The following is a 24,990-nucleotide window of genomic DNA, read 5'->3' as shown; positions in this document are numbered from 1 at the left end:
TTGACGATTTTTCATAACTGAACAATGGAGTCGTTTATATTGGTTCCAATTCGTTGACGACTCTAAAGGGTCGTTAGTTAATTATACTCACGACCTAACGACCCTCACACTGAGCTGTTGCATAGTGACCATGAATCGACCACTTGGAGCACCATTCATGCGATTTGAAGAGTATAGGAAGTTTACCTGATTGTTTTGAGCTTAGGGTTCCTCATTTTGAGTGTTGGTTCCTTCATTTTGAGCAATGTGATCTTCATTTGCACCATTGTTCATAGCTTCCTCTATCAACATCTCCTCATCAAACATCCAATCCATATGATTAGTTGAGACAATCTTGCCATCAACGCAATCATTGTTGTTGTTTGAAGCTTCACCAACATCATTTCCTACACTAGAATCACTCATTTCAAATAACCCTAAGTTTCCCCCCAAAACTCAACTTCTTCTTCTCCACAACACAAAAACACAATTTTTCTTTTATCAAATTTTTATCCCTAAATCTAATTTTAATCTACCCAAATTAATTAACAACTAATCAACACTCAATTAACAGGGATAGTTTAGCCATTTCTAAAAAAGTGGGATAAGGGATAACTCCCAATTACTATTTCATGACATTTTTTGTCCTGTAGTCAGGGATCCCCAATTACTATTTCAGGGCCCCCAATTCAGCCTTTATCTTTAAGGATGCGAAACTGACTGAGTCTCAAAGTCATAGTCGGCAAGGTTTTGATCACACCTTGCCGATAGTGGATAGTGCCTTCCATCCATGAAGAGCTCCATTCGTAGCCTGCAAGTGTTACATTTCGACCATGCCAACTACTCCTCCCTTTCGGAAAAGAATTTTCTTCACTTTTTTATTTTGGCCCATTTTTAGGTTAGAATAAAAAGGTGATAATACCTCGTAATATGAGAACATCTTTCAAACAACTGCAGTGTCTGGAGTGGTGATCTATAAGAAGCAGTAGCAAAATCGCAACCGAACAAACTATCGACAACTTTTTCATGTTAGAATTGGAGTTTTTCTGTTCTTGTTTGTTTGTTTTTTTTTCTCGTGCCATCGACAAGACAACAACCTTTCAAGTCAAAACTGAATTTGGAATCTTAGGAAACTTTCTAATCAACGAAGATTAATTAGTAAACTAAACTCATGTCATCCGCGATAGATAATTAATTAAACGAGCTAGTATGCACCCATTTCAAAGTTGAATGTTTTTATCCAATTTTGCTTATGAACATCTCAAAATATGCTCACCAATGGTTAGGAAATATTTCTTAACGATACTGACAGCTCAGAAGTAGATCCTCGAGGTTCAAGATAGAAGATTCCACTTGATTAATTTCCTACCTTCACTAACAGCCTATTCCTTTGAAGGAATTGGTAGGGAATGCGTCCAATTTCTTGAACCAATTGGGGCAAACGAATTCTATATGGAATTAAAAAATTTAATTCCTAGAAATCCAATTCCTTCTTCCGGGATAAAAACAAAAGTAATTGGATTACCTCAACAGAACATGAATTTTTAGGATTTGAATCGAACGAGGTTTAAAGGTAATTGCCTGATTTTACTGGTCGTAGGTTATTGATCGCAGTACATTCAATTGCGCCTATTTGTAATCTAGAATCACAAATGGAAACTACTGTTAACTATTTATTCAAATCACATTTGAACGAAGCATTCAAATGCAGAAAGGAGACTCTTTTAACGATTACATTAAACTTTTGCAAGCAAACTATGAATCAGACGAAAAGCAAAAAAAACATACAAATCGAAAAAACAAGACGAAACCATGAAGAAAGGCGTAGCCTTCCCTTTGCCTATATGATGACTTGCCCACTCATATCAATACATATATATATATATATATATATATTCATATTCATCGATATTATATGGATCGACGCACTGCTCCTGCACCAATTACATGGAACTGCAAGAGATTAATATATATATGTTGCCCGGACCTGCTCCCACGAGGGTTTGAAGTAACCGATCTAATCCAGAAAGCCCCGTCGAGGTAGCAGCCGTTCAACATACCTTACCAGAGTGATTTTTTTTCTCTTCTTTCTCCACATCTCAGACTGGCCGGCAAGAGAAGAAAAGAGATGAAAGCTAGCTGCAAATGACTGAAGAGAAGTAGATAACAAATTACATACCCATGATCTGTGTTCATATATAGAGCTAGCTAGATACCAAAGGCAACATTAAAAGAATCAAAATTTATAGATATGATCAATATATATATATAGATATAGGAGAGAATCTCATATGTAAAAATGGTCCCCTACCTAGATTATTAGCCTAGCCACCTGTGGTTTCAGTACAATTCCATCTTCGCTACACATTTATATAGAGAAAGGGGTTTGATACTTTATCTTTCTCTCCATTATCTTATAGTCATAGACAACAATGTTAATTAGATAAACATTGAGCCTCATCCACTGCTTTTTACGATATATTATTTTTGATCTAGTCAATCTCTAATTTAGTTTTTCTACAGGTAAAATGTTACTCTGAACCAGTAATTCTAGTTTCCTAATGGATATGATTGGTTACTCGTACCGGATGCAGACAAGTTTTGACCTCGTGGCAGAGGAATTACCACCTAACGACGACATTAGTAGAGATGACTTTACTACCCTACTAGAAAGGCATCTACTGTCCAATTAAGTTACACACTCCTACTCTTAACTCTTCTCTGAAGATAACAACGTGATTCTTATTCGTAAAAGAAGAGACAGTGAGTGAACGAGTAAATGAAGAAATTATTCGAAGTAGCAACAGGGGGATAAAATATGAGAAATTGGAGATTAAAGCTAGTAAAAAGAAAGAAACAATAAATAAAAACAACAGCAACAAAGTCTAAAGAAGAATAAGTAAAATATATGTAGAAAGCAACTAGGCAAGTGAGGTAAGGGAGTGAGGGGAATGGGTCCTGCTTTCCATTAATAGAGTTGGCCAAACAACTTTACAACATCAGCAGTCTCTTTTACCATTCGAGTGGGTTATGACTCTTATTATGACTTTTAGGGAGAGTAAACAACAAAAACCAGACTATTAGCACAAAAATAAGTATTAACTTACTAAACAGACAATAACGAACATGGTGCAAGCATGATGAGAAGGAATCCAATCTGGAATTAAAATACTCCAACTCATACAATATAAAAGTGGACGTGCCGGAGTGGTTATTGGGCATGACTAGAAATCATGTGGGCTCTGCCCGCGCAGGTTCGAATCCTGCCGTTCACGATTTTTGTCACTGGTTACCATGTCACTAGCTATACTGATAACCAGGAGCCAAAAAATGGTTATTTGCTAAAACCAAGTTCTAATAATTCTACTTTTTACACCCGACTTCAAGTTATATTACTATCAGTGGATCGTGCTACTTACCTGGTGAACAGCCACACTGCAGTTTCTGAGTGCAAGGAGAAAACCCGTTCCCGCATCCCATGGAATTGGAGTTGCAAGGAAGTAACACAAAAGTTCAGTTGCCCCCGTTCTGCCCGCCTTTCAAAGGGGTGTTAAGGGAATCTATATTTCATTTGTTGAACAGTTGAACGACATTTTTATACATAACAATGATTGTTTTATTTTGTTTTTCTTTTACTTGATTGATCTAATTAGAAGATTATTCTCCCTTTGAATCGAAGAAAATGGACAAAAATTGAATGTCTACTAAGAGAGAATTTACAGAAGAAATTCAGCCAAGCAGAAAATTAAATACATCTCTCAGTGAGATTATTCCTTCCACGCGTTTGCTTCCTGCCTCAACTACAATAAGCCGCCTCACCGCTGGAACCAAAAACAAAAAGGAAATAGCAACAACTATTGGATCACATGATAACATTAACAATACGTAAAGCTACAATGAACTCATGCACGCAGAAACGACGACGTGACAAGATTATATACCTGGATCAGAGAGACGCTCCATAATCTCATGCAACGAATCAGAATTCAAGCATGTGGTGCAATGTTTGTAGGCGTTAACAGCACCAGTTGCCTCGTAAAACAGTTGCAAGGCCTGAAAATTGAATGGACAAGACTATCAAGCAAATGTTCTACAACAAGTCGTAGATGACCCAGGTATGAGGATGGAGAGCTGATAATATTGTGCTGACAGTATATGGGGCAATGAATCCTTATACAATTATAGACTGGAAAGACATACAATGCCAGAAGTTAAAGACCATGAAGAGTTCCCGGGTATATAGATTGTAGTAGCTTACAAGGCCTTTTTGAAGGTCATACCACTCAGTAGGCAGTAGGGAGAAAGAGAAACCAATGAAAATGACTACTATGAAAAACAGAGGTATTGGCATGATTTTGACCATGCAATGGTTCCTTGTGCGTGGTTCTAAGGCAAGAGGGATAATATAGTCAGTTGGCTTCTTTTTGAGGGTAGAATGTGGGGGAATGATGAGTACACCAAGTGTTGGCCGTGATATTATAATAAACACATTATAATAGGCAACAAAATACACACTTACTTGATGAATACTTGTTTGATCAAGCCGAACATGAGCATATGCACTATCTTTTGCTAATGAAGTAATATCGCTGCAAATACAACAGTTAAAATCACCACTAATCATGTCTAAAGAAGATGACAAAAGGCAAGTTGCAGGACAAAAACAATTACACCAAAACTTCCAACATATAGCGACATGTGGAGTAATTACAAAACAAAGTTTACCTCCGGCTGTACACGTCCAGCAGTGACCCATTATCATCCACAATGGGTATGGAGCTTACTTGATCTACAGAGAAAGCATACAACTTAAATTCATAAAACGGGAGAGCTGACTCGAGTACAGAAATGACATAATAAGCTACCAATAACAAGTACCCTCAATTAGTAGAGTAAGCGCAGAGCTTAGAGGATCATTGGGCCGCAACATTGTCAGCCGAGAACTAGTTGACACGCCAACTTTCTGCATCGATGAGCCCAAACAGAGCCTACCAACCGGTTGCTGAAGAAGAGGCAAAGTTCCAGGGGAATGTCTAAAATGCCTACAAATATCTGAAAATTTTGTAGAGAACATAAATCACATGCCATGACCCCGAAGAATGATGTCCGTGAAAACTGAAGTACAAAACCATGATAGCAAAATGCTAGAATGCATACGTTTTAAAATTCCAGGCAGACAAGCGAGATGCAGCAACTGAGGCATGGACCCGTCTTCTAGTTTATGAATGATAGGAACTGCGGAAATTTTATTATGAACAATCTTCAGAGCTACATCTTTTAGAGATTCATGTGGGTCAGCCTGCAGATGCAAACTAGATCATCAAACCACAATCTAGATAAAACAACGTCATCGTCCACAAAAATCACATTCCTTTTGTACTCCATCTAAAGCCAACATCTCACATATATATGCTAAACCCCAAGCATAAAAGACAAAGCAAAGAATAAACCGCTGAATAAACCATGGACCAAACTGAAAATTTGTGTACATCGTGCTAAGAGGATATGTTACTCACCAAATATTAGACCAAGAGAGGTTTCATGATTCAATAACAAAAGTATCAGCATATTCCTATATAAAAGCAAAAATATCTTCCCTCTTGAATCTTGAGGTACAATATAAAAAAAATTGGCAAAGAATGACAACAATATCATGCAGGTTTTGTGCCAAAAAAACAACTTTATAGAGTAAATGGAATGTCATCTTACTTGGATTAAAGGCCTCCCAGGAAGCTGTTCTACAGAACCATCGGGTTCTCTGTTGAGTTGATATTTTCCCTCTTTCCAAGCAAAAACGGTGTGTGTTTCAAGCTCTTCATCGGTCAGCATAGATCCATTGTTATGCAACTGCACCACATGTAGGCTAAGTCTAATATTCTAACCTCTCAAATAGAATAACAATAGGAAAAATGACTATAACAGCACGAAAACTATAGTGTAGCGATGTTACCTCCATTAGAATCAAAATGAAGTCAGAAGCAGACAACATTCCAGAAAACTGCCCATTCAAGTCATCCCGAATAGGCACGGAAACAAGCCCCTGAAGTAAAACAGATAAATCCTTTTGACATCCGGACAAAATTCCCTTAATAGAGTTGTAATTAAGAAGGACAAATAAGGTTACAGTCTTTGAAATTTACTGTTCAGTATCACAAAAATAATGTATCACTTTTCATGTTAGGAGGTCGAACTGTCCTTTCTGCTTTGTCTTTGTCTACTTATAGCAGGATGTTCATTCTCACAAGTTTATCTCTTTAACTTTGATAAGCACAGTCCTTATAGTCGTAGAATATGTCATCTAACAAGTTCAAAGCCACAAATCACTTGACTTTTCCTTTATAACAGAATCCAAGATGTTGATGAAACAAGCACAGATGTTACACGTGGTTTACTAATACAATTCAAACATTTGAAGGCTCTACTCACTACTGATTTTCTCTTCTATTTTTATTTTTCCCAAATCCACTAGTAGAACTTCTATTCTTAGTCACGGGGAAGTTGGAGAAGAGGCAAATCAAACTAAAGAAGAAAACAGTCATACCTGCTCATACATTATATGAAATGCTTGTTTTACGGGCAACTTAATATCCAATGCAATAACCTGAATTTTTACACAAATATATCAATTATATATTTAATCAAATTGATCCGAAAGAGATGATCGAACGTAATTAAAAACGAGCAAAGCAGTTGAAAATTATGCGAACCTTGCCTGACTCAGGAAGCAATTCATATGCTGTATATCTCGACAATAATAACGTGATGTGACGACGAAAAGCGTGTATCTCACTATCAGGAATTTGTAGTGCTGGATCTCGATGTGTGCCACCTGAGACTGAAGCCTGGTTGGTACAAGGGACAGCCAGTTAAATGCGCGAATGTAGATTAACATATATTATTATTAATTTAAAGCAAATAAGCTTCTTGTTAACTGACCGGGTGCCTAAAGAAGCCATTATCAAGCTCCATGCTTGAATCAGAATTGCAAGACTCTAAACGCAAAACCGAAGACACGAGTTCAGGCTCCTTCACGAGTATTATATTATTCACAATTCCGTGCTCATCAGTAACATATGGTTGTTGTTCATCGAGTCGCCATACTCCATCAACCAGGAATTTATACTGCAAACAGAAGGTACAAATAGCTCAGCAAGCTAGTCCTATGAACAAGTCCCCACAGGCAACAATGAAATGTGGAACTGTCAATATGAAAATGCCACGCCCCAAGGGTTCTCCACGGATTTGGCCCAACAAGAGATTAGTCGAGTTTTTCAGAGAGGAAGGTCTTGAGCAACCTTTACTAGTCTTAAAATCCCATGAAAAACTAATGAAAACATCCCAAAAAGGTTGATGTATGATCTCGTGTTTAGGACTAAAACTTCACCAAAAATCAGCCCATGCAGCACCCCTTCAAGTGTACCAACACATCCACACATCATTCCTAGCATTGATCATTAGATACCCTCTCCTTATATACTATCAGTTGTGATTCACACAAGCGTACTTGTAAATTAGTAAATAACAAAGTGATATGCTGATAATTAAACAGAGCAGGGAGAAGATACAAGTAGCTCAGCAAGCTAGTCCAAAGATCAAGTCTCCAGAGACAACAGTGAAATGTGGAGAAAGTCAATCTTAGAATGACATGGCTTAGGGGCTCTACATGAATGTGGGGCGAACGTTCAAGTTTTATCATTGATCATTAGCTACCTTCTCCTGACTTTCTATCAGTTGTCATTCACACAAGTCTACTAGTACACTGCTTGAACCAATAATATTTCAACTATCAGACATACAAAGCGAACAAGTCGTCAAACAACAAAGAGTTTTAGCTTCTGTCAAGCTTGCATGCATGTGATCATGTCAATATGTACATCATCCTCAATAAAATGTTTGACTTAACCAAATAAATCGTCCAACAAAAGTCAAAATTCAAACCTGATGATAACCCGGTTCAAGATTATAAATAGCTTGAAAAACAGTTGATGATCCTTCAACTGGTGTCATTAAATAATGATCAGTCCACCTAATTCAACACAAAACACCCAAATTTAATCACCAAATTAGGGTTTCAAATTACCAAAAAAAAAAAAAAATTTGAAGCAAAGTAAGTGTTTACCTAGTGAATGAACCACTTAAGAATACTTGATGACCACCATAAGGCCATGCAAATCTTGTAGGAACCATAGTAACTGAAAAAGATCCTCTATTTTTATAATTTCCCCCCTAATTCTATGAGCTACATACAGAGAAGAACTTTTGAATTGAATTATACCACTTAAACCCCAATTCTCCTAACTTTCAGGTGAAATCAGCTATACCAATTGAAGTACAGATAATATTATCAAACCCTAGAAATTTCTGTGGTGAAGAAGAAGAAATTGGAAAGAGAAAAAAAAAAAAAGGAGAGAAAGCTTTTGGAATAAAAGAGATTCCTTTTTTTTCATGTGTTTGTAAGAGAAACGACGAGTGGCAAAAATCGTAATATAAAATCTTATCTATCTGTTGTTTCTTTCTGCTACTTCTTATAATTACATTGACACTCCGTTTACACTTGTTTTAAGCAGGTTGATCACATGGCGCCAGGCCGCCGGCATCAATACTTGAGTTCAGTAGAGAAACGGGCGAAATATGAGTCGACTTGTTTTTTGATAACTTCTTTGGGTTCTGCATTTTCCCTAGTATTTTCGTGTGTATTATCAGCTTCTTAATCTTCATGAAATTTGTGCTCATTTTAAGTAGTTGGTTTTTTATGAAGGTTGATTTTGTTCTCTCACGTTTTTGTTTTAAGATACATTTCTTACCTTCTCTCCAATTCAAAATGTCTTACTAAATCCCTAATGTGTTTACAGGTTGTGTTTGCGTTGTTATCGGCTATGGCTATAGGGTTGATGTTGTTGCAAAAGAAGCCTGCAGAAGTCGGGGCCGTCTTATAAATTTGGGGTTCTTTAGGCGAACTTAAATTATAGGCTTTTTATAGGTTACCAATTTAAGAATAAGACTCAAATTTTAACTCAAAAGAAGATAAATTAACATATTTAAAATGAAAATTTGGATTCGGCTTTATGGTTGAAAGTCGCCTAAGTTTTATCATCTACATTTTGGTTAGACTTTGGATTATAAATTTGCTATTTGGCGTAAAATATGTGAAAAACTTGCTACTTATTTCCAGAATGAAAAGATTAATAACAGTTATAGTTATTACTAAACATTTAGAAACAATTATAAATGCATAACTATATTGATAAATGCTTTCAAAACACTTGTAAATGTCACAAACTAACTATTAACAAGAAAAGAAAGAAAGAGGGTCCCCAAAAATTTGGGGCTCTAGGCACTCGCCTAGAATACCTCCCATCTAAGACGGCCCTAGGTGTTCTTGGTGGAATCCATCGTTACAAGGATAATGAAGTTCATAATTGGATCCAAATCAGAAAGAAGTAATCTGATTTTCTTCGCAACCACATTTACCATAAAAATTATTACAAATTCAAAATATATCATCTCTTCTTCTTCTTTGGTCAAACATCAGTTACCTACACTCCTATTATGTTAAAGATGTTTCATTTCAAGAATCATGCTGGACTGCCGAAGTTTTGGAAGGAAATTTCCATAACCCTAACCCAAAATCCTAATGGAACCCTTGTTAGACATAACAACACCCCGTTCATGATAATATCAATTTCAAGTTTCAAATATTTTCCAATTGCGGCAAAAAATAGAAAAACAGTGTTATAGATCTAGCTAACACGTTCAAGAATGTCACTGTGGAGTTATGAGCAATATCGAAAGCTATAATTCATCACCCCAAGGAAACTGAAAGAAAAGGTAATTCCCAGTGGGAGATCTATTAATAGGTAATATAATGATTGAAGGAAACGTGGTTCATAAAGATGTAGAAAAGCATATGCGAAAAACTTGAGCATTCATACCTCCTGTTAAACTACAAGTTTTTTTAAATTGACCCGAACAACGTGGTGTTTAATTTTAAAGATTGGGTAACACTTAACAAGGCATTTGATGAAACTCCATGGAGTGTTGATGGGAACCTGTTAATACTTCATGGCTATAACCCTTTAAATGATCAAGAACTAGGTGGGAATATCAAAGGTTTTGAATTCAATTGAAAGCTATGGAAAAGGAGAGGGTACCAAGTACACCACCAACTTTTTCGTTTGGAAATTTGTATTGACAAACTTGTTACAATCAGTAAGTATAGATAAACAATAAATATCCTTGTACCTGATTTGCAGACAAGTTTACTTAGACGATCTAAAAAATTAGTATCCAAGAATCAACCTAATATGTAACCGAACTGTACATAATCTGAATTCTAACAAGAACAACCTTGTAATCAATATATCAAGATACGAATTCACAAGAGCAAGTCTTGTATGTTGTATAGAGTTTGAGCTTAAAAACCTTTTAGATTGTTTGACCTACTAGTTGTGATGTTCTCACTATAAAGATAAACAATATAATGTGGAAAAGAAATAACACAAGCCACCCGAAATTTTGTTAACTAGGAAAATTGCAATGTGCATAAAACCCCGTAGACCTAGTCTAGTTTTGGACATTGTCTTAAGCCGATACAAACACTAGCCTACTACCAGACTTCAAACTGGAATGTTGTTAAGACTGAGTCGACCCTCTGTTGTAATTCAGTGTCAGTCGTGTTCCATAGGTCTCTTAGATCTCGCAAGTCCCTATGCACTTTATTCTCCTAGCTAACGTCCTTTAAAGCCCTAAGAGTTACTTCAGCATAAGAGAAGACTTTTAACTAATCCGCCTCTAACAGATAGCCTATCGATTTCCATCAGAAATATATATAATCAAGGTAATGGAAATCTGTTTACTTATGAGTGATCTTCAGGGTAGAGAAGATATTAAGAAAGCTTCAACAATTAGGATAACTTACTCTCTTCAAAAGGTTATAGAGATACCTAATTGATTCTGCCTCAGAAGAATAATCTAAACAAATCAAAGAAGAGTCTAAATATATGTCTTTTGGAATCACAAGTCTGAGACGAAGATTACTTTATGATTTTTATCTATCTTGATCTTGATCTACAGTTCATAAACTACGATAACCAATAAGAATAAGATTTGAATATCAAGAACTGTCAAGTAAAAGATAGTCTAACATGGCTTCATGAATACCTTAATGCAGATTCTCAAAATCGTAACCTAATATAGTTTCATAAAGAAACCTAGGTATTTAGAGGACAACTTCAGCCGCAACTAGGACACAAAAGTGCCAGTATTAAGATTTAAATATGCAGGGATCCTCTACTTTATAATGATAAAAAATAATAAGCAGCTTATAATGAAACCTAAGTTCGTGAACTAGTTTCTATATTTATGAATTAATTTAATACCAAGAAAGCTTAACTTATCCATATAGACTGATCATGAAAGTATGTGAGAAGTTTGTCTTGAATTACAAAGAAGGTTGTTCAATCACATGTTTGTTGAAATAAGCTTCATAGACCAAGTGGTTAGCCTAATAACAATGGTTAAGTTGTTCGTGAAACATCAAGAATTTGAGGAGTTTAATAACTCTGAAAGACTAAATCAATTTGTGAATTGTCCATAACAGTTTGTAAACGAATTGTCGTCTTGATGTTCTGAAACTTTTTATGCTTATAAGTTCACACCGTCCAAATCAGCTTGTGTACTTAAGTTACAAAACGTATACAAATACCTCTTAAGACCAACCAGCAAGCGTATTAATTAAATCAGTTCATGTACTGGAGAATTCAAAAGTGAAATGATGAGGGTACCAAGTATACCACAATAATTTCGTTATCAACCTACATAGATACACCTTGTATAATCTTATAAAGATAAACAAATGTAAAAATGTTATTTCAACAAGATGCAATTTGGTATGTAGCGTAAGTTCGAAATCAAACCAATCTACGAGATCGTAAGTGTTCAATTAAACTACAAGTGTATTTACTTTTATTATAAAGACAAATTAATATAATGCGACAATAAAATAAATCAGACGACCCATAAGATTTTGTTAACAAGGAAAACTTCAACGCATGAAAAACCCGGAACTAGTCCAGTTTCGGATACTCTAATAATTAAGTCGTTATACAAATTGACTACCATAACTCCATATAGTTGAGACCGAGTAACCACCCCTAGTTACTCAGTTCTTTTAGTATCCCTGCGCCTATAACCAATCTGGACTACACACGTGAATCCCAAGATAGAGTCCACTATCTCAAGTCGCTTCACCGCTGCGAAGACTTCAGTAACTCAACTCCTTTGGATCGTGATCCTAAATAGTAAAGGACTAACCTGTTTCAATAAACTTTCTGTCAATCTCAATAAATAGACTAGAGATAAGTTGAGTACAAAGGATCTTTCGTTTAATCAATATAAACTCCTTTGTCGGTCGCAGATCAACTAAGACAAAGATTATCGAAATAATCAACCTTATTTTACAAACTAACAAAGAAATATCTCGAAAGAGAAATAACTAGATAGATTTCCGATCTATACAAAAACCCTGATGTCTATCAAGATAAAATGCTTGTCGGACCCCAATAAATTAAGTGTGGAAGAAGTATCACAAAGATCAGAGTACCAAAAAAATAAAATCTTGTAGTCTTCAAACTTCAAACTTCAATCTTTAAAGTACCTGCACAAACAAGTTCACTCCCGTTAATGATCGATCGCACGTTGAACTGATAAATGAGAAATATGCCGCAAAATCCAGTGTCATGTTGGGAATTCCCCCGGGGATTCCGGTTTCCAGGAATATGTCCCGAAATAACCGTTTATGTGAAAGTAGGTTAAATAGTTAATTTATCGTACATTATGAGATCTCGTAAGATGGAAGAAATGACACCTTTTGCTTGTGAAATACCACACATATATGAACTCCTTCCTCATAACACATATTACCTCTTATTTGCAATCTTCCATTAGTTTCCTTAGGTAGAACACAACAAAGCAGAAAGGGTTAAAATCGAAACTCATGAGAGAAGAAACTGATGGCATGTTCGGGTGAAGAAAACATTTGGGTGGATCAAAATCAAAACTCATGAGAGAAGAAACATATAAGGTTGAAGCAAGAAACTGTTTCACTAAGAAATAGTCAATATATGTTACTGTATATGCTAATAAAGGTCATTACCACTATGATTGGATGTGTTTTTCTTGCGATCGATGATGGATGGTACTTATTGATCATGTCGAATTGTGGTTTTATGAGTTTGGTTTCATCAATTCACACCTTTAGGGCATTCAGATGAAATTAGGGTTATATGGAATTGGGGGTTTTTCATAGTGTTTTTTTTTTTTAATATCAAATTCATGGAAACAAATGATATTTTTAGAATTATTTTTTTTCATAATCATACACGATATTTTTTATAATAATTTTGGGGAATAAGATGGATAATCATCTCGTGCTAATGTTAATATAAAAAAAAATCTGGTGTTAGTGTTCAATAAGCATAAGAAGATAATAATTTTGTCGATATTTGTTGTGGACAAAGATCGGTTCGATTTTATTGCAAAAAGAAATTAATCATTATGATCAATATCAACATCTTGATCTCCATGACCATTTGTGATGATTTTTTTATTTGGAGTTTTGAGTTTTGAAAATGAATTTCTATCTAAAGAGACAACGCAGTAATATATTTTTTTGGTCATTGGATTATGGAAGGGTGTGTTAATTTGTCTCTCTGTTGCATGTGTTAACTCACATGTGTGCACGTACATATTGACTATTCAACATTTTTGGATGGAAAATTTTAAGGCTAAGGCATATCCTGGAAACCAGAATCCCGGGACATATTCCCAAGATGACACTGAATTTTGGGGAATGTCCCCAATTTTTCCCTGTTAATAATGGATGATCACTAATCCTATCTTCGGATCTTAAATCAATAAGATAGATATGAAATAGTCAATCCCTTAACTTGTTCGAGTGACCTTTTATCAGAAGAGGAGGATCATATGATAAACAAACTAGATTTATCAAGTTTCAACTCTACCATTAGTCAATCAAATCAATAATTGAAAGCTAAAATAACAATACAATTTAGTTTTCCAGCAACAAGGCTACAAAAATCTTCTTGATCCTAAAGAAGACTTTAAACGAAGGCCACGTAAGAGATTTCACCTAATTAGACACTCTCTCTTAATGAGTATGTAAAATACCACTAGTGGGCTTCCCACGCAAACATTAGTCAGTGTGTCACGAGATATATTTTTAAGAATACAAGCTCCGTTATTTATAGTGTAAAGACCAAGGATTGGTTGGACAACAAGGAAATTACCAAATCCGAAAAATATTAAAGATATACAATAATTTATTTTTTTCGATTTTATCAAAATTCCAATTGTAATCCAACTCACACACCGAAATCTCTCTTGGGTGACAACTAATATTAGCTAGCATACAACATATACTTTATTAATATGGCAACAAGAGATATGTTATTCTTTGGGATATGAAAAGCATATAATTCTAAATGTTCAAAAGATACTAGAATATTTTGGTTCGGGATTTCGCCTTGAGTATCAAGAAAAATGCTTGAACATTAAGTAATAATAGTTTGGCACGTGCTCTAATATTTGGTCGACATCTTTCGAAGATAGTAACAAATATGGTTAGCTAAGAGTGAAAAAGTGGGGGTCTAACAACCACACCCAATATTTCGTTCGGAAATCTGTATGGACAACTCCAATACAATTCCAAGAGAATCAACTAGACAGTCAGACTCAATCACGAAAAAGCATCCAAGAGTTATATTTCAATTTCTCAATGTAATCAGCAAATCAAACAGATAGAGTCTGCGAGCCTGATTATTATGAGAAACAAACTTGAATGGTACCAAAGACCAATGTTCAAGTGTCAATCAATTTCAATCAACAACCAAAGGTTGGATTTACCAATTGATTGAACTACACACAACCTGTGATATTTCAATTATATAAACAAATATAACGCGGGAAAGAAATAACACAGACACCAGAAATTTTGTTAACGAGGAACCACAAATGCAGAAAAACCAAGGGACCTAGTCCAGATTGAATACCACACTGTATTAAGCCGCTACAGACACTAGCATACAAGATTAACTTCGACTGAAATGTAGTTGAGCCCTAACCAATCTCACACTGATCAAGGTACAATATCGTTCCTTACGCCTCTGAATCCCAGCATGACTCTACACACTTGATTCCCTTAGCTGATCTCACCCACAACTAAGAGTTGCTATGACCCAAAGTCGAAGACTTATAAACAAATCGGTCTCCCACAAAAATGTCTATTCTGATAGATAAATCTGTCTCCCACAGAAATACCTATGAAGTTTTGTTCGGTCTTATGATAAATCAAGGTACACATGAACCAATTGATAATCCGGTCTTATATTCCCGAAGAACAACCTAGAAATATCAATCACCTCACAATAACTTAACTATATGTTAGTAGAACCAGTTATTGTGGAATCACAAAGAATGAGACAAAGAGCATTGTGATTAATTTTTATATCTTACCTATCGGAGATAAATCTCGAGCCAATCTTAGAGAAGATAGTACACGATACGATATAACAAGTAAGATCAGAACACCCAACTATATAGAAAAAAGTTGGACCTGGCTTCAGAATCCCAATGAAGTCTTTAAATCGTTAACCTAAATGGTTTTGGGAAAAACCTAGGTTAATGGAGAACCAACTCTAGTACGCAACTAGTATCATACAAAAAGTGTGGGTATTAGGTTTCCCAGTTGATAGAGTTCTCCTTTATATAGCTTTCAAATCAGGGTTTCCTTAGTTAGCTTAGAAACAAAGCATTCATTATTCATCTAGATGAAATCCTGATTTAAGATGCAAACTAAGTTTTGATTGAAACCAAAGCAATATCTCTCAATCGTTAGATGGACTTAGCTTGTCACACACAAATTAAATATACTTCATTTAGATATGGGTAACCATACCTAAACGTGTATACTTAGTTGGTTCAATAATAGTGAACCAAGGTTAGCCATATGAACACTTTTGTCTAATCCACATTCACCTAACACATCTAGATCAACTATGATGATCAAAGGATCTGTTTGTGTTCTCCGTAGAGTTGTTCAATTGTTCATTATCTTATAATAAAATACATGAACGAATCGAAGCAAAATCGCATTGATTTGGAAGAATCAATTTATGAATATTTAAGCCACGGTTTGCAAAGATTACATTCCTTATTATATAAATGTATTTGTTCATGAGTATGAAATCATACTTTGCCGATTTTAGAACTTGAACCACTTAAGTTTGCGAACGGGTATGCAAACTTAAGTTCCGGACATTGGTCACAAGCTAACAGTTTGCAAACGGGTACGCAAACTTTAGATCCGGACCGAACTCAATTGAAACCGTTTGCGAAAACTTGGTTCCCGGAATTTAATAATTAAATCATTTTACGAACGGGTTCAAACTTAAGTACCCTGACTTAAACATTTGAATAAGTTTGCGAACGGGTATGCAAACTTCCGGTCCTGAATTATGTCAAAACAGTTTATACACTAAGTACACAAACCGTAATGTATCCATACATGGGTTTTAGCTCTTAAATCCCATTTAAATCATTGAAACATTCTTAGAAGACGACAATGGATGTCTCACACACACCGTTAGATAATAAGAAATTTTCAAGTGATCGAATGATCAATACGAAACCTTACAAGTCGACATCAAATGACTGTCTCACACAAATCATGTAAGATGTTTCAAGTAAATTTCCAGGTGATCATGTTTTGACATAAGGTCAAGAATAATGATGAATGTAGCTAAGACAGAAAGCCACCAACACGTATTTCGAGAAATAGATAAGCGAGTTATACTCAGCTCGAAATATCAAATGTGTATGATACGAAAGACTATATCGTATACGACTTTTGTCTTAATAGGAGATAAGTAAGAATAAAATAGACTTCCGGGGATAGATAAGTTTTATTCTCCACATACCTTTTGTTGATGAAGTTCCTCCGAGTTCTTCAGTAGATTTTCTTCTTCAGTTGTAAGCGCTGTGAAGTCTAAAGCTCAACTATACAATCTATCATAGTCTGAAACTCCTATAGGTAGACTAGAAATCAAGACTATAGTTTCAATCAACTAAACTTGACAAACAAGCTTAAGATAGCAAATCTTGTGAGTTCGACCGAGCAATGCTCTAACAAAGAGCATCTCCAATAGAGGGTGAATTTTTTTTATTTTTCATGACGCGTAGGATTTTAGACCCACAATTAACATAAATCTATCTCCAATGGTTGGATCCTACAAACTAGGAGGGATGGAAAAAATAAATATGAAGATGTTAAAAGAAGTCTTATTTACACCTTCCTTCGCACCTCCACGTCATATTTTCAATTAATTTATTTTTTTAATGATTAGTTAAAGTAAAAGTAGACTTTTAAGATTTTATCATATAAAATATTTTAAGGATTAAATCCTTTACTATAAGAGATACTTTTTTAACTATGAGTCCTGTATTTATTATATGTGTAAAATCTCCTAAATAAAGGTCTTAATAAGACTTCCACATAGGATTGTCTACACCCACTATTGGAGATGCTCTAATAGTGGGTTTGGTTGCAGAATTTATATTTTCAAAGAATTTATAATCCCATGTTTGGTAACTCAGTCAAAATACTTAGGATTTAAAGAATTTCCTTGTTTTAAAGTCCACATACTATTTGGCCCTTAGAATATTAAAATTGTGTATATATGGAATTTTAGGATTAAAAAAGTGGGTCCACAAATCGCTTAATAAGTTTCCCAACAAATCTTAGGGGGATGGGTCGGACTCCATATGGAGGATTTGCTGGGAAAGTGATTCCCGTAGGAAAGTGATTCCAGGGATTTGGGCAACCAAACATATCAATGGAAACGTGATTCCACCAAATCCCTTGGACACATAAATCCCACCTTTAAAATTCTGCATCCAAACCCACCATAAGTATCAGTCTTATTAGAGATCCATAAGATAAGTCCTAGTAGATTTTCATGGGACCAGTCTTAGTAAAGATCATTGGCAAGGGACCGTTTCTACTAGATATACTTGGGTCAGTCATAATAAAGATCCTTGTTTAATGGATCGTTCTTAGAATAAATCTTTTGACTAGTTTTCCAACTACGAAACAAGTTTCACAAGTATACTTTCTTAAACCATGTAATTTACAAGGTATAAAATCAATTCGAAAGTTTACCACACTAAGTAATAATTAATTACCAATTAGTGTTATATCGATTACGAGGTCCAATTAATGTTTAAAACATTTGGCACGTGCGACTCACATGGTTAGTCGCAAGTGTTATTTATACGATTTCTAAGAAGCCTGACCGACCCTCTTTGGTCGATCATAGGTTTTTGCACATGTGATCTATGAACGATGTGATTGTCCATTGAGAAAAGGGATAATAGGTAGCAGTCACGGTCCCTCATTGGTCGACTAGAATTGGATCTAGGACGGTTAAATCAGCTAGCCAAGTCGAGCGGTTGAGATGTAATCCGAAACTATCATGGTGTTGATGGTGGTTTTTATCTTAGGGTTAAAATCGTAAAACCTTAGTCAAACAGTGACGTCACACTTGAGTAATAATGTCGCCGCTAGCACATTTATTGGACCATTCAACATGTCTGCATAAAATTATCGGGGTACCTGTTTTTTAATATCTATACGCTATGTTCCACGACAGAACCCTCTAGTATCGATTGGCATTGTCTCCGCACATTCCAGCCGCGCATGCTAGCCAAGTGTACCGACGGCGTGCCAACCATGACAGCCACACCTCCGCGCCAAAGGCATGCCAACCATGCCAACCGCACCACCATACAAATGGAATACCATGCCAGCCACGTCTCCGCGCCAAATCAATGTTAGATTTTTACGTTAAGTAAAACATCAGATCTAAATATTCCTAACCATAAGCCAAAGATTATTAGTGAGAATTGAAAAGGGGATAAGGAATTGAAAGAGTGCAAGTGTAACAAAACAAAGCATTCAGACAATATGAACAAATATGAAATATATTTCATTAATAAGTTCAACTAAATATAATTTACAAAGAAGACTGTGCAAAATGAAATACATTAAAGGTATGTGAAGTTCAATCCACGAATTGAAACGAGGTTAAAGGAGAAGGTGAAACTTAAAGCTCTCCATCAAAGCCTGAAGAACGAGCGAAACTCTGACTATCATATCTGAAAAAGTCAACGGAGAAGAAATCTTATGCTTCACTACCTCTAACATGTCCAAAGTTTTCTCATTCTTGGCATTAGTGACAAGATGAGAAGTACGGGTAGAAGTAATGATGGTAGTTTGAGGAGGCTGGACCAATATATCCTCAAGAACCTGGAAAGAATTTTTCTCAGATTCCACATTACGAGAAACCTGAGGAATCTGAGGTGCAGTGGAGTTACGGGAAATAACTACCTCATACTCAATGGGAACCCGAGAAATCTGAGGTGCAGCAGAGACCTAGAAAACAACTACCCCAGACTCAATGAAAACCTGAGAGATATTATTCCCAAATCCGCCATCAACATCGAATTATGAATTAAAACTTAATATAGGAAAATACTCCCTCCGTTCCTTTTAATAGGCTGGTTTCTATAAATAAATGTTCAAAAAAATAGGCTGGTTTCCTAATTGGGAAAGTCAAATGTTACTTTAATTTTTTGGGACCACTTTTCTCTTAACTTCTTTTGATGACAAGTGTCATGTGGACCATTTCACTTTACTTCTTTTGCTGACAAGTGTCATGGGGACCATTTCACTTCACTTCTTTCATTGACAAGTGTCATGAGAACCATTTTCAATGATTAGTTCTCTTAAATTTCTCTAAAAACAAAACCAGCCTATTAAAAAGGAACGGAGGGAGTATATAATAATAGTAATAATACTTTAAAAAAAAACAATCAATCCTCACTTAAGTTTGATTTTTAACAGAAGAGCCATTAAACATGACCATCTCCATGAAAGGAGAAACACTGTCATGTTCTGTTGAAACAGAAGACTTGATCGAATCTAGATTGACCTCCAAAGAAGTAGAAGTATCTTCTATAATCTTAATTTTGGCATTTGCTGCAGCAATTACTTCTTTGAATTTAAAACACCTAAATCTTTTGCAGAAGCTTAGAAGTGTGCAACAAGTAAAAGCCCTCTGGTTAAACAGGTTTGGATCACTGCAACTTGTGTTATTCTGAAAGAATTGTGGTTTCAGAAAAATAAGAGATTTTTTGAGAACATCAAGCCAAATCTATAGAGTTTTAAGTGCAGAATTTTAAAATTAATTCATGAAGGTGTGTACCCACAAAACCACTACTCCAGACCCTAGCTATCTACGCAGAACCTTGGAAGGCACTAAAGAATCTCCTTGGTTGGCATACAATCACTGACTACAGGAGGAAGTACCCTGATGCGAAATTCCAATTGTTGTACACGAGTTTGCACTCAAGCATACTAAAATTCATATAAAGTGACAGAGCTCTACTCAGATAGTTTCTGGACATCATAACCGGAGTCAACCAATCACATGGAAAGATTAAGAAGATGGATAAAGAGAAAAGTTATATGGTTTAAAGTGAACGGTGTTTCCCATATCTGTCTGAAGGCCTCTGCCAAGATGAACCTATCCTAATGGACTGAGATATTGGTCTGACTAATATCAACATAACTGGCATATACAACGGGACTAGTGGTCGATAAACCTAACTCTAGGTCAACACAACTAGCATATACAAGGGCACCAGTGGTCGACTTTATTGAATTTATTCCGGTTGGTCTGATGGTCTGGTCTTAATTATTATTATTATTTTATTTATTTTTTTGTATCTCAATCACCCTATTTCACCCTAGCAAAGGTAACAACTTGAATCGTGTGCCCCACCAAATCACTTAAAAAAATAAAAACAGAAGGATTAGGATTCAACGAGATATGGCGAAACTACCATGTTTTTTTTTTTAATTCTAACACCTGAGCTCTGTGCCTTTATGAATAGACTCTTTAGATGTTTCCATCTAATCAGATTGGTTCCTCAACTCCTACAACCAAAATGTTCCCATCCACTTAGATTGGTTAGTGCCGACCTTAATAAGCATAAATTTCTAGTCTCTGGAGTTTGTTCTTTTTTACTGCAACTAAAAAGTTTCTCCAATACCCCCAAACTTAAATCTAACATTTTCCTCAATGTTCTAAAGATAAAATTAAAAACATGAACAAGGAGAAATTGTTACCACTTGAAGCAAAAGAGTTAAGGAAAGATATTACCGTGTTGCATGAGCATGGTTACCTCCCAAGAAGTGCTAAGTTTAAAGTCTTCAGCCAGACATCAAAAGGAATTAGTCACCTCTTAGAATCATAAAGTAATAGCCGGAATAATTGTGGATCACCAAAACCAAATAGGGCTATCACAAGTAAAAGGAATCCGCAACATCCCAAGAAAATTAGTAAATAAAGCACACCCTTGTCTAGTTTCCTGTTTAAGACAACTACATCTAGCCGTGGTTCAGGTCCAGGTTCTATAACAGGGTCTAGATGAAAAGCTTTCATTGGTTGGATTTCCTCAAAGCTAAGATCCGGTTCAGGTATTAGAGTCTGGAAAAACTCAACTAAGAACTTAGAAGCACATAACAACAACCTGAATAATTGGGGATCCTCTAAGTCAATTAGATTTGACTCACACAACTGACCACAATGAAAGAGGTGGTCTTCCTTAAGAAAGTGTGTCGACCCTAATATCCTAAAGTGATTAGGTTTAGTCTCAAAACTTAATAACCGACACATCTTAAAATCAAAAGTTCCCACAATTGGAAGAAAAGTTTTTGGTGGGAAAACAAAGTCTATCTTGGTATCATAGCCTGGGTAAACCACATCAACCAGAGGATGGGTTTCTAACAACTGAGCTTCTTTCTGGACATCATTAGGTTCGGGAAAATGTGTATGAAGATAATCTTGTAAGATGGTTGAGGCACAAATGTCAAGTCCTACAAGAGGGTACTTTCTAAGAGTTAAAGCACACAGAGAATGATAATCACCCCCAAACTTAGAGTTTTCTGTGTCTCTAGAAAGACTAGTCACAACTTCCCTAATTTCTAGGTCATCAGATTCCTAAAAATGGTCAATTGATTCTTCTAAGTCTGGTTCATCCTCACTCATCTCTACGAGTTTATGGTCTTCTAAGATTACAGTTTCTAAATCGCTAGACTCTAAAACAATATTCTCAGAGTAAACTCTTTCCTCTAAACCATCATCACAATCATATAAAGGATTATCAGATAAAGTTTCATATAAAGGCTCATTAACTAAGGTTTTACTGATAGTTACCTCATCCTATTCACTGATAGGCACATCAAATAATGGATTATCCAACATACTGCAGGCTAAAGGATCATGAACTACATCGTCTAAAACGGTGGTATCTCTAGTAAAATCCACATCCTTTTGAATAGGTGAATAATTATTAAAATTATTTGGATTTGTACTAGAAACAACACTATCATTATAAAGCTCAATCGGAGTAACAAATTCCTGATCACTATGCCTACATATTTCATGTTCTTCATCAATACTATTCTCATCATAATCATCATTGTAATAACATGAAAATGGTCGAACCTCATCAAAACAAGTAGTGTTACCAATTCTAACCTCGTCATCTTGATTATGTGAATAAAAACTATCCTTATTTTTGAGGGTGGTATTGGGAAAACTACACTGGAAATTAAGACTATCCTGAGAAAGTTTTTCCACAATCCTATTTGTACTCTCAGTAAATTGCTTGAGGGTCTCTTCTAGAGATATCTCAGTTGACCGCTCTACGGACTCTTCTGGGAGAAGAATATTATAAGTATCTTTCATAAATAACTTCCGTGTTGACTCATTGAAACTCTTGAGAGACTCTTCTAGAGAAATAGAAGGATTGTTTTGCTCGTATGACCTGTGGGTATGTGGATAGTAATTGGGCTCAAAATGGTATGGACCATATCCTTCAAAAGTTTCGCGTTCCCAATCACTATTCACACTATGGTCATAAAAAGGATAATGTCTAAGCTGCTCAGTCGGATACTCATTGTATTGGATATTATAATACCAGTTCGACATCCTAACTGCAAGAGAATTCTAAACAAACACAGAGAAGGCTGACTCGACCACAACAAGCCTATTTTTTCTAGCAAACAAAAAGCATGATGGCTCCACTTAGATTATTTCTAGACCAACTTCTAATCCTTCGAAAGGGAATTCGTTACAATTTAAGTAAAACCCTCTGGAATCAGTCCGAGTCAAAGTAAGTTGAATAGAAGCGAGGGAAGCTGCGTGGAGCTTTGATACCCAAGGCCTCACCGCATTAAAAGGCGGCGCAATCACACATTCAACTCATAGAAACCATCATGAACTTCGAAGTATGCTTAAAAGAGTAACCAATATTTTTCGAATGACTTTCCTATTAAGCTCGTTACCCTATTGGTCTCGTTCTAGTCCAAATTTTAAGGCTTAGGTTCGCGTAGGTTACGTGTTCCTAAGGCGGGCAAGAAGGAAACGGTGATGAAATCCGAGTCCTTATCTTGATTTGTCCAGGCCTTGCCCTTTACTACAAAATTAAATCCGATTTCAGGTCCTCAACATATAAGCATACAAAATCATCCAGTAAACCCTCTGACAGGGGATTCACGGGTGTTTAGAATTCTTACCTCCCGTTCCAGACGGGGAATGAACCGTTGAAGTCGACTCGGGCCACGACTCCTATGTCATGTACGAACCCGAGGGGCCGAGGCGATATCGTATTCGTCGTCCTTCTCTGCAAACAGTTTATTTAAAAGTACCCTTCCGTAGGGTTTGAAAATAAATAAATAAATAAAAATGTCCAATGTCCAAAAATAAAACTTTACAAAAATAAAAAACTTAATTACAGTTTCTAAAAAAAAAAAAATTATTTACAAAATCTTCTTCTTCACTCCTTTTGGATTTCTCTTTTCTTTCCTTTTAGGGCTTCGCCTTTCTTTTCAGCACTTCTCTTTTTCTTTAGCTTAGCTCCAAATCTGAAAGCAAACAAAAGTACCAAAACGCGTAAAAAAGAACAAATAAAATAAAACCTAAAAACAAATCTATAAACAAATCCGCGTCGGCGGCGCCAAAAATTGATGGAATTTTTCAATGCTCAAAAAGGTGTTTACAAGGAGAAAAGGTATAAAACAGGGCCTTTGTAATAGTTATAATTGTTACAGATACAACAATAAACTGTTACTAACGTTGTAGCTTCTAGGACTGTCACTATGTGTCGCAACCACTGTAGCTATACGACCCACGGCTAAGCGTCGTTGTCACTGTTGGAAAACAACTGTCATTGGCAGTCTGTTCTTCGTGTTCTACATCAGCAGAAAAATATTCTCTGCAACTCGTCCAATCTCTTCTCTGTATCTCTCTATTCTCTTCCCCCAACTCTCCATCCCCTTCTCTATGATCCCATCCACCTATTTATACTCCTTAGACTCATTTAATCACGCCATGATTCTCAATATTCTTCATTGAACTCGGGCAGTAAAGAAAATATTTTGGGGATATTTTCTTCCCTGATTTAGCTTCTCACGCGTTTCTACAGCTGCAAAATCTCCTCATTTATCTTTTTCAAGGTCCAAAGTGTTGCTAGAGTCATCATACATGAGCATAACACGTTTAAATTCCCCAAAACTCATGTAATACCGTGAACTGTCCCTCTCATGCACGTGTTGCCCTGATTTCTTCTCACAGATTTTTCAGCCAAATTTGATAGACGCATTTATGTGTCTAATTTGTCCTCAATGTTTCATATTGTTAGTACTCGATTTCGTACTTATTATGGTGTTTTGTGTGTTTATAGGTATTTTTTGGTAATAAAATTGAACTTATTTTTTCGGACATTGAACTTTGTTTAAAAAAAAAAAATTAAGTCCAAAGTTCAATGTCCGAAAACAAAGTCCCCGGCAGCGGCGCCAAAAATTGATGT

General features: G+C 35.8%; 1 protein-coding gene, 1 long non-coding RNA gene and 1 other non-coding gene across 3 annotated transcripts; 1 reads left to right on the top strand and 2 right to left on the bottom strand.

Annotated features, from left to right (window-relative positions):
* Positions 1-1,625: 1,625 nt before the first annotated feature.
* On the bottom strand, positions 1,626-2,380 carry LOC113277349. The gene is made up of 2 exons (XR_003324869.1): positions 2,291-2,380; positions 1,626-2,128 (listed from the first exon to the last, which is right to left on the bottom strand). It is a non-coding gene; the product is annotated as an uncharacterized LOC113277349 (long non-coding RNA).
* Positions 2,381-3,172: 792 nt separating this feature from the next.
* On the top strand, positions 3,173-3,254 carry TRNAS-AGA. Its single transcript has one exon. It is a non-coding gene; the product is annotated as a tRNA-Ser (tRNA).
* Positions 3,255-3,553: 299 nt separating this feature from the next.
* LOC113281231 (sucrose nonfermenting 4-like protein) lies at positions 3,554-8,381 on the bottom strand. The gene is made up of 13 exons (XM_026529914.1): positions 8,099-8,381; positions 7,918-8,005; positions 6,916-7,101; positions 6,687-6,821; positions 6,521-6,580; positions 5,930-6,019; positions 5,689-5,826; positions 5,137-5,278; positions 4,858-5,031; positions 4,705-4,768; positions 4,499-4,568; positions 3,921-4,032; positions 3,554-3,800 (listed from the first exon to the last, which is right to left on the bottom strand). The coding sequence occupies exons 1-13, from the start codon at positions 8,164-8,166 to the stop codon at positions 3,709-3,711; spliced, it is 1,419 nt and encodes a 472-aa protein (XP_026385699.1). The 5' UTR covers positions 8,167-8,381; the 3' UTR covers positions 3,554-3,708.
* Between the last annotated feature and the right edge of the window lie 16,609 nt (positions 8,382-24,990).

The sequence above is a fragment of the Papaver somniferum genome, chromosome 5, assembly GCF_003573695.1.
Source record: "Papaver somniferum cultivar HN1 chromosome 5, ASM357369v1, whole genome shotgun sequence".
Classification (NCBI taxonomy): Eukaryota; Viridiplantae; Streptophyta; class Magnoliopsida; order Ranunculales; family Papaveraceae; genus Papaver; species Papaver somniferum.
This window is presented reverse-complemented; position numbering and strand designations above follow the sequence as displayed.